This window comes from Oncorhynchus masou, chromosome 1 (assembly GCF_036934945.1).
Source record: "Oncorhynchus masou masou isolate Uvic2021 chromosome 1, UVic_Omas_1.1, whole genome shotgun sequence".
In the NCBI taxonomy this organism is placed as follows: Eukaryota; Metazoa; Chordata; class Actinopteri; order Salmoniformes; family Salmonidae; genus Oncorhynchus; species Oncorhynchus masou.
The window spans coordinates 24,380,114-24,391,191 of record NC_088212.1 but is presented as its reverse complement, the minus strand read 5'-3'; the positions used below and the strand labels follow the sequence as shown (position 1 = coordinate 24,391,191).

Here is an 11,078-nt window from a genome sequence, read left to right as displayed (position 1 = left end):
ATTAGCTCAATCATCAAGTGTTAGATTTATTCACCATATTAACATGTAGTTATGCCACAAACAACAATTAGAAAATATATGGACTCCTATAGGCCTACCTCCTGGCTTGTGGCGTCTAATACACCACATGCAGGCTATTGCATTTCAGGTCTCGGTTTTACACTGTATTTGACACACAAAACACCCTATAGTTTCAGACAATGCAAACATGCAATGCATAAGTTGAACAACCAGTAGGCTATACATACCTATATCTATGATACTACATGTTATTGGACTCTGCAGACCTAGAACAATGAAATAATAGAAACTTGACCTGAGATGTTTACATTGAAGGCAATATTACAAAAGTTGGAATAAGTCATTAAAAACAGGTCTATACATATAAATTAAATTAATTACCATTCATTACAGAAGCATAAAATTAGCTATTTTTGTAAGCCTACCTTGTTGCTAAAATGCAGCTAACACTGCGTTTTATCAGACAAATGTAACCTGTTTTTCATGACTTTGTACTGACATTCTCTCCTGGTCACTGTAACAAATCAAGGTCAATTTTAATATTAGCGGTTACAAGTATCAAGCTGACAGAGCCATGGTCGCATGACCAGGAGAGAATTTCAATCCTTTGGGCGGATTCAGAGCAGCCTTGACAAGAGGTTATATAAAGTAATCTTGCCATCCGATTAGATTATCACGAGATAAATACAACTAAATAGGTCAAACAAAAATACAAAAAGACCAAGAGTATATGACAGTTAATACATTTTATTGAGCTCATGTCAAATACACATTGGATAAACAAAGTGGTAAAAACAACAAATGAGGGATAAGGTGAGATATCAGGATTACTTGGATAAACACCATTGAGATTATCTGAGTGTATTGCTTCAATGTTTTAAATGCACTGAGTCTCTTTTGTAAATACAGTGATTAACAGTCTGAGGTGGTCATGTTAGCAAAACTAGAGGGAAAAGGTCATTTATGAGTCATAAAGCCTACACAGTACCATACATTTTACATCATTTGTCACATCCAATCATATGAATATCTGCATTTGTATGCAATCCCAGCATAGCTAATTTGTTAGCAAGTAAACCTGCAAACATGATTGTATGTGTCATTAGTTGTTAGTTTAGGTATTGGTCAAGGCTATGACATTGATGATGATGATTTGGTGTAGGTTTTATGGTGGCTCTAATGAAAAGAACACTATCAAAGCAAAGTAGGATTATCAAGCCTATATGGCAAAGCCCCCCAACACAATTTAAACATTGATTGTTGTGCATAATCTTAAATCAACATGCACCATAATTGTCCATATTAATTCACAATAACACCTGATTCCAGATTACTTTGAATTTTCATTCCTTTTCACATATCAATGAGGACATGGAAAACATATAGCTGTCTGGGTTTTCCGTGCATTTGCAAGATAGAACAGCTGCCTCTGGGTTAGAGAAGGTGTAGCGGTTTGTGTCTATTTGTCAATAACAGCTGGTACATGAGATCTAATATTAATGAAGTCTTGAGGTTTTGCTCCCCTGAGGTAGAGTATCTCATGATAAGCTGTAGACCACACTATTTACCAAGAGAATTTTAATCTATATTTTTCGTAGCTGCCTATTTACCACCACAAACCGATGCTGGCACTAAGACTGCCCTCAACGAGCTGTATTAGGCCATAAGCAAACAAGAAAATGCTCATCCAGTGGTGGCACTCCGAGTGGCCGCAGACTTTAATGCAGGGAAACTTAAATCCGTTTTACCTAATTTCTACCAGCATATCACATGTGCAACCAGAGGAAAAAAAACCTCTGGACCAACTTTTTCCACACACAGAGACGCGCACAAAGCTCTGACTCGCCCTCCATTTAGCAAATCTGACCAGTTCCGGGATTCTTCCGGTGGCATGAGGAGTACACCACATCAGTCACTGGCTAAATTAATAAATGCATCGATGATGTCGTTCCCACGGCGACCGTACGTACATACCCCAATCAGAAGTCATGGATTACAGGCAACATTCACACTGAGCTAAAGGCTACCACATTCAAGGAGCGAGACTCTAACCCGGACACTTGTAAGAAATCCCGCTGTGCCCTCCGACGAACCATCAAACAGGCAAAGTGTCAATACAGGACTAAGATCGAATCGTACTACACCGGCTCCGACACTCATCGGATGTGGCAGGGCTTGCAAACTACTATGGACTACAGAAGGGAAGCACAGCCGTTAAACAAGCCTACCAGACAAGCTAAATAACTTTTATGCACACTTCGAGGCAAGCAACACTGAAGCATGCATGAGAGTACCCGCTGTTCCGGATGACTGTGTGATCACACTCTTCGTAGCCGATGTGCGTAAGATCATTAAACAGGTCAGCATTCACAAGGCCGCAGGGTCAGATGGATTACCAGGACGTGTACTGCGAACTTGCACTGACCAACTGGCAGGTATCTTTACTGACATGTAATACCAATATGTTTCAAGCAGACCACCATAGTCCCTGTGCCGAAGAACACCAACTTAACCTGCCTAAATGACAACCGACCCGCAGCACTCACGTCTGTAGTCATGAAGGGCTTTGAAAGGCTGGTCGTGGCTCACATAAACACCATTATCCCAGAAACCATAGACCCACTCAAATTTGCATACCGCCCCAACAGATCAACCAATCAAATGTATTAATAAAGCCCTTCTTACATCAGCTGATGTCACAAAGTGCTGTACAGAAACCCAGCCTAAAACCCCAAACAACAAGCAATGCAGGTGTAGAAGCACGGTGGCTAGGAAAAACTCCCAGATGACGCACTATTGCACTCCACACTGCTCTTTCCCACCTGGACAAAAAGGATAACCTATGTGAGAATGCTATTTATTGACTACAGTTCAACACAATAGTGCCCTCAAAGCTCATCACTATGCTAAGGACCCCGGGACTAAACACCTCTTCTGCAACTGGATTCTGGACTTCCTGACAGGCAGCCCCTAGGTGGCAAGGGGAGGTAACAACACATCCGCCACAGTGACCCTCAACACGGTGCCCCTCAGGGGTGTGCGTGCTCAGTCCCTTCCTGTACTCCCTTTTCACCCATGACTGCATGGCTAAGCACGACTCCAACTCCATCATTAAGTTAGCCGACGACACAACATTGGTAGGCCTGATCACCGACAACGATGAGACAGCCTATAGGGAGGAGGTGAGAGACCTGGCAGTGTGGTGCCAGGACAACAACCTCTCCCTCAACGTGATCAAGACAAAGGAGATGATCGTGGACTACAGGAAAAGGAGGACTGAGCATGCCCCCATTCTCATCGACAGGGCTGTAGTGGAGCAGGTTGACACTTCCTTGGTGTCCACATCACTAATGAACTGTCATGCTCCAAACACACCAAGACAGTCGTGAAGAGGGCACGACAATGCCTATTCCCCCTCAGGAGACTGAAACGATTTGGCATGGGTCCTAAGATCCTCAAAAAGTTCTACAGCTGCACCATCGAGAGCAACACCACCTTGTATGGCAACTGCTCGGGCCCCAACCACAAAGCGATATAGAAGGTCAAAGCTTCCTGCCACCCAGGACCTCTATACCAGACAGTGTCAGAGGAAGGCCCTAAAAATTGCCAAAGACTCCAGCCACCCTAGCCATAGACTGTTCTCTCGCTACCGCAGGGCAAGCGGTACCAGAGCACCAAGTCTAGGTCCAAAAGGCTTCTTAACAGCTTCTACCCCCAAGCCATAAGACTCTTGGACAGCTAACCCACCCCATTTTTACACTGCTGCTACTCTCTGCTTATTATCTATGCATAGTCACTTTACCTCTAACTACATGTACATATTACCTCAATTACCTTGACTAACCTGTGCCCCCTCACATTGACTCTGTACCGGTACCCCCTGTATATAACCTCGCTACTTTTATTTTATTGTTGCTCTTTAATTATTTGTTATTTTTATTTATTTACTTCAGTTTATTTTAGTAAATACTTTAACACTTTTTCTTAACTGCATTGTTGGTTAAGGGTTTGTAAGTAAGCATTTCAGGTCTACACCTGTTGTATTTGGCGCATGTGACAAAATTTGATTTGATCAACAAACCAACAGCAAAATCCCATATAATAAGACAAAACAACTCTAGATGCCTTCTGCATATTGTGAACTGTTTTAACGAATGGTGTAATTGCATGCCTCCCAGTGATGTACCACCTGGTTTCACCAAGAGTAAACAGATGGTATATGGCAGTTATTATGAGACTTTTGATAGTTCTTAGAGCAAAGAAAAACAGGTTGTCCACAAGAGGCTGCACCCATAACTAAAAATTAGACTGCCTTAGTTTGAGACTTTTGTAATCATATCATCTGAATACACAAATCAGAATATAAATATTGGGGTAATTGTGAATTGTACAAGATCTGATCAAATACACATGCACCAAGAAGCCAAATGTGCCACCCATCACCCAGAAACAACCTCAGAGGGTCAAGTTCTATGTCACTTACAGCTCCCATATAACACTAGACTAAGAACAAATAAAACATCCATAAAACCTGAAAACAAATGTGTAATCCTTTTAAATTGAGGTAAATTCAGATACCAGCAAACCGGTATATCCACTGAATAATCATAGCTTAAGTCTTAACATAACTTTTTGGTTGGTTCGGAAAGTTTCATTAAAACAGAGTGAGTAGGACCTCAGAGACTTGACTGGGACATGATTGGTAGCAGACATTGTGATTATCTGGGTAAAGGACCCAGTCAACAAGCACATTCACAAACCCTCCAGGGAGAGAAAAACCACCACGAGAGAGTAGAACTAACATTAGGTAAGAGGGATCAAATGACTGTGGAACGACCAAAACATGTTTGACAAGGTTTTGCAGGCAGGCCGACATTATGTAAAGGTGATTGTGAGGATGGGACACTTGGTGAGGACCTAATAACGAGAAGAAATTTCACGTCTTCTAAATTCTTCAAGCACAACAAACAAATTGCATAAGAAACCTGATACGAAGTAGAAAACTGTTAAGCAGCAGATAAAAAAGCATGTTAATTTACAGTAGTGACATCTTACATCATTGCAACCCTGTACATGTGACTATTAAACTTGAAATCTAATCTATATTTTTTTCCAAAATAAATTCACTTACATTTAGAATTCCAGTTAGGAAATGGAGGGAAATTTTCACTGGTAGGTTTCTCAAATTCATTCCTCTTACGAAAAACAACGACCTCTCAGAAAAAAGAAAGAAAAGAAAAAGTGTCTGACCAACCAAATCCCTTCAATGGCAAAAGAAGGGGTGCTAAAGCCTTTTGCTGAACGGACTATTTTCCTTCTGAACCCATGTCCTTTAGCTGGATGGAAGAGAGGAAAAACAGAACATTACAAAATACTGACTGCATTTCTTCCAATAGCAACAAGACTGGGTGAAACACAGATTCTAGGTGTATGTTGCTTACTCACCCATTGAGTATGGGTTCTAGTCAAATGCCATCTCCTGGCTTTTCCGTACACAGCAAGCCACCTTCCTCTTGAATTCACCATTTGGATCCTCCCTCCACTCTTTCTGTGGGACCAGCGCAAACTCCATTTAAAAATCTCAAGAGCACAGTTGTCCTTGTCACTTTGACAAAGGTTCTGGACGTACTTGGCTACTGTAACACACAGTCTGTGTTAAATACATGTATTATTACAACTCACCGCAGCATCCACATTAGCAGGCGATTCACTGTTTGGGTCGGCCAGCATGGAAATGACACTGATCATAATCGTCTCTACAGTGTGGATTGGAAGCCAACGTTCCTCTGGCTTCTCATAGCCAAACTTGTCCTCTCCTGGCTCATGCAGAATTGAGATACATACATCGCCATTCTTTGCCACTAAGAAAGAGATGAAAAGTCATTATATACATTAGCAAACATGGTAGGAGACACATAAATCCCACTAATGATTATAAAATATTACAGTGCTAGGTTTAGTAGGGCTCAAAGTGTTAACAGTGTGTTTACCATTAGGATGCCAGATTTCAGTGATGAACTTCAACTTGGGAGGCCGTAGAGGATAATCATAGGGAAAGGTCAAGTATGCTTTAAAAAAACCTCCTTCGCTGTAATAGAGAGAACAGAGAAAGCAAAGCAGTCATCCCCATCTGAGAGTACATTTAAAATATGTACTCCTCCTCTTCAGAATAGCAACCTGTGTCTTAACTTACAAAAGGGTGTCTTGTGGCCCTATGATGACAACCTCCCATTTGTATATATCGTCATCGTCTATTAGGCCAGCTGAAAAGCCCTCCACTGGGTTCTTATTGAGTTCTGAAATAGAAAGACACAAGGTAACAAAAACACAGAAAAGTGGAATGCTGTGTAGACAATGAGTGACAGGTACCTAATTGTCTGTGGTGCCAATTGAAAAAGTGGCCTGTATGTTGCCCACATCAGGTGCACATGACTATCCATTGGCTGAAATAATGTGCATGATGTCTAAGAAAAGAAAAGTTCAACCTGTTTTCTAAAATACAGAAAGGGAGGGGGTTAGTGTACAATTTAATTAAAAACGTGTATATCAGGCATCCCCAACTGGTGCCCCCTGAGTTGGTTTTATTTGAGCCCCCCCCTCAAAAAAAATAAACACACCAGGAAATCAGTTCCAAATATTCCCACACATAATAGAAAGACATATGTGATCGTATACAAATGTAAGCAGGGTTTGAAATTATCATGTTTATGTCAAATATATCTATTTGGGCTACTTGCTGTCAATTTGCAGTCTACAAATTATTTGTAATTACACTACATGACCAAAAGTATTTGGACATCTGCTTGTTGAACATCTCATTCCAAAATCATGGGCATTAATATGGAGTTGGTCCCCCCCTTTGCTGATATAACAGTCTCCACTCTTCTGGGAAGACTTGCTTCCATTCAGTCACAAGAGCATTAGTGAGGTCGGGTACTGATGTTGGGCGATTAGGCTTGGCTCGCAGTCGGTGTTCCAATTCATCCCAAAGATGTTTGATGGGGTTGAGGTCAGGGCTCTGTGCAAGCCAGTCAAGTTCTTCCACACCGATCTCAACAAACCATTTCTATATGGACCTCACTTTGTCCACGGGGGCATTGTCATGCTGAAACAGGAAAGGGCCTTCCCCAAACTGTTGCCACAAAGTTGGAAGCACAGAATCGTCTAGAATGTCAGTGTATGCTGTAGCATTAAGATTTCCCTTCACTGGAACTAAGGGGCCTTGCCCGAACTATGAAAAACAGCCCCAGACCATTATTACTCCGCCACCAAACTTTACAGTTGGCACTATGCATTGGGGTAAGTAGCGTTCTCCTGGCATCTGCCAAATCCAGATTTGTCTGTTGGACTGCCAGATGGTGAAGTGTGATTCATCACTCCAGAGAACACGTTTCCACTGCTTCAGAGACCAATGGCGGGGACCTGTTGACATTGCGCATGGTGAACTTAGGCTTGTGTGCAGTTGCTCAACAATGGAAACCCATTTCATGAAGCTCCCAACGATCAGTTCTTGTGTTGTTGTTGCTTCCATAGGCAATTTGGTACTCGGAAGTGAGTGTTGCAACTGAGGACAGATGATTTTTACGCCCTTCAGCGGTCCCGCAGTGAGCTTGTGTGACCTACCACTTTGCGGCTGAGCCGTTGTTGCTCCTAGACTTTCCACTTCACAACAACAGCACTTACAGTTGACCTGTGCTGCTCCAGGTGCCACATTGACAGTCACTGAGCTCTGCCATTCTACTGCCAGTGTTTGTCTATGGAGATTGCATGGCTGTGTGCTCGATTTTATACACCTGTCAGCAAAGGGTGTGACTGAAATAGCCGAATCCACTAATTTGAAGGGGTGTCCACATACACTCAAGAAAAAAATCGGCCCGCTGCTGAATCTAGTTGATGATCCCTGGTGTATATGCTAGCTGTTAACAGCTCATGGAGTTTGCTACAGTGATGCCATTGCCAGAACCAGTGAACTGGCTAATAATTATGTGATTTTCCCATCACTGACAAATGGGTATGGGGCTGATTATTCCTTTGTTATCTTGTCAGCTAGGTAGTAGCCTATAGCAAGCCAGATCATGTGAATCGCTAACTCGGGTTGTTATTTACAGCAGAGGTTTGTGTAAGATTAGATTAAGGCTAGATAACGCTAGTTATTTCCACCATAACTCGAATCAGTAACAAAAGGTTGATTTTCTAGCTAAATTAGCCAGCTAACGCTGCCTGGTGACGTTCTCACTAACAGTCAAAATGCTAATGATAGCTAACCTTAGTTCGCCAGTTTAGACTTGTTCAATGCATAACGTTAGATGGGGCTAGTGAAGTTGAATTCAGTCATCTTAACAAATATGATAAATTAGCGGAAAAATATCTAGAATGTGTTTTACAGCCGAGATAATTGGAGCGCTAATGTAATGTAAACAAACAATCATGACTGCCGTCGAGGAAGCCCGGCCATGGAAAGTTAGCTAGGCTAGCTTAGGAGTTATTTCTTTCTTTTAATCTTTGGTTTACCTGCCAATTGCTTTCGAAGAAGTAGTGCTGATTGTTCAGTCATGGTATGTGGGCTTCAACAAAAATAAATGCTTCGCCAAATAGACCGGCACAGTGGACGCGTCATACTACCCATAAAAACCTAGCGGTAAAACCCGGTAATGGTTCCAATCGTTTTTTCCCCATTCATTTTTTGCATCGGGAATTTTAGAACTACTTCATATAAGGTCTGTGTTTCGTGTAGATTTACCCTGGCGGACGTTTTGAATGCCATGCATTTCTCTATCGAACAGGTAGAATATTCTCAATAGATTGGCCTCAATTTACTCCCCCAAAAATCTAAATGCTAATAAGCAACAGAAAAGACCTCAGCAAGACTACACATTCTTGCAGAAAGCTACTGCATGTCATATCTAGCCCAAGCCATGAATTTGCTCCCCTTTCTCTGTTTTAGCTAGCCACTAACTACACTTTAGCTAGCTAGTTAGCAGAGCAGTAGATCAACAAATGGTTGTTTTACTTAGCCTAGATAATTGTTTGCACCGTATGTGACGTTGGTGTCTTCCAGACCTTATGGCATTTTTCATGGATGAGCATAAGAACATTAAAAGGGGAGAAGACCACTAAAAGTCTGGCCATGTGGAGAGGGGCAATTTACCGGTTTGCGTTTGGTCAGGGCCAGCATGAGGGATAAAGTTTATTGTGTCAGTGAGTCTAGCTATTAAGTTAAGTTTGAGCGTCATAGCAATAATGTTTTCTATACAGCGGTCAACATTCTACAAAGGAAAGAGCCACTTAATCAATTATATAATCATTAACCAGATACCAGACTGACGAGTGATAACTCAGTACTAGAATGCTGTCTGATGAGAATGAATAAAAAATATATATATTCAAAATTGACTTTGTTTAGACATCCAGCCTGTATTGTATTTTCATGACCAGAGACAGATCTTCAAAGGCACAGTATTTATTTATCCTGAGTGGTACATGCGTTCACACAGTCTTGATTTATAGGATCCTTCCCACTGTATGATTAATATGTCAAGTGATAAAATCCTAAATTCTCAATTAAGTTTATGGAAAAACTGCAATTGTCCTCGTGAAAATTACAGTTGATTAAATATTCTACAGCTGTAATGTCATCAATCAAATCAAACTTGATTTATATAGGACATTTCTTACAACAAATTCATTTCAAGGTGTTCACTGTCTTTGGATGGGGCGTTGTCTGTAAAGTGGGGCACAGATAACGAAGAGGAGGGCATCAAGGAATTCGAAATGGCTACAGGGATGGATGTGCAGTAGTCAGGGCTTTGGGTCACAGGGTCTGGGATCCTGGGTACCTCACCAGAGTGTCGGATGGGCACCACAGCAGTGGTGGAGGTTAAGTGTCCCTATGGTGCAAGGGACCTTACCATTGAAGAGGCAGTGAAGTCTAAGGATTTCTATATCAAGGAGGGAGTGTATTACAGTCTCCGTAAAGACCATCCTTACTGGCATCAAGTCCAATGTCAACTCCACATTACTGGAAGGGACACCTGTTTCTTCGTTATGTGAACATCCGTAACCTCCTTCACCAAAGCTGTTATGCTATAAATGCCATTATGCTATAAATTGTTATTTTATGGTTTAAGTGATCAAATGAACTAGCAAATATTTCATATTTGGCAATTACTACTTCAGTAGGGAATACACTTTATTCAGTGACCTTAGGTAAAGAAACTTTTTGATCTGATCAACACATTGTTCAAAAAATGCAATTGCTAAATAATTCCAATAGATGGAAGCATAAGACCACGAATGACATTTCAGAAAATTATTTTTCTCCTATCTTGGCCAGTCGGACCAACCTAACTACCTGGCCGCCAGACCTAGCTGCTTGGCCGACCAGACCTACCTGACTGGCCAAAATAGCATGCAACCAAAGATTATATGTCCCATGATTTTCAAAAAATGGTCACTTGTGACTTTACAGGTATTAGGCCTGTGTTGCTTTTTGAAAAAAAAAATATTATTCTGAACAAAATATAAAGGCAACATTTAAAGTGTTGGTCCCATGTTTCATGAGCTGAAATAGAAGATTCCAGAAATGTTCCATATGCACAAAAAGCTAAAATGTGCAGTTTTGTCACACAACACAATGCCACAGATGAGTATACATTTTGCAAGCTGACTGCAGGAATGTCCACCAGAGCTGTTGCCAAACAATTGAATGTTAATTTCTCCACCATAATCCTCCAACGTCATTTTAGAGAATTTGGCAAGACGTCCAACCGGCCTCACAACCACAGACCACATTGATAGCGTTGTTCCTGTACCCAAGAAGGCCAATGTAACTGAACTAAATGACTATAGCCTCGTAGCACTTACTTCTGTCATCATGAAGTGCTTTGTGCTTTGAGAGACTAGTCAAGGATCATATCACCTCTTCCTTACCTGTCACCCTAGACCCACTTCAATTTTTTACCTGCCCAATAGATCCACAGACGATGCAATCACCATCACACTGCACTATACCCTATCCCATCTAGACGAGAGGAATACATATGTAAGAATGTGGTTCG

The 11,078-nt window shown here is 41.4% G+C and overlaps 1 protein-coding gene across 2 annotated transcripts; it reads right to left on the bottom strand.

The window, feature by feature from the left end:
- Positions 1-748: 748 nt before the first annotated feature.
- Positions 749-8,659, bottom strand: LOC135539918 (ubiquitin-conjugating enzyme E2 G1-like). 2 transcript variants are annotated; one of them, XR_010455681.1, is made up of 7 exons: positions 8,533-8,659; positions 6,215-6,317; positions 6,012-6,109; positions 5,704-5,882; positions 5,467-5,569; positions 5,153-5,357; positions 749-4,938 (listed from the first exon to the last, which is right to left on the bottom strand). XR_010455681.1 is itself a non-coding variant. In XM_064966175.1 (6 exons), the coding sequence occupies exons 1-5, from the start codon at positions 8,573-8,575 to the stop codon at positions 5,483-5,485; spliced, it is 510 nt and encodes a 169-aa protein (XP_064822247.1). In that variant the 5' UTR covers positions 8,576-8,659; the 3' UTR covers positions 749-5,357; positions 5,467-5,482. The 2 variants fall into 2 exon arrangements, 1 of the variants encoding a protein (XP_064822247.1); XM_064966175.1 differs by having other exon boundaries at positions 749-5,357.
- Between the last annotated feature and the right edge of the window lie 2,419 nt (positions 8,660-11,078).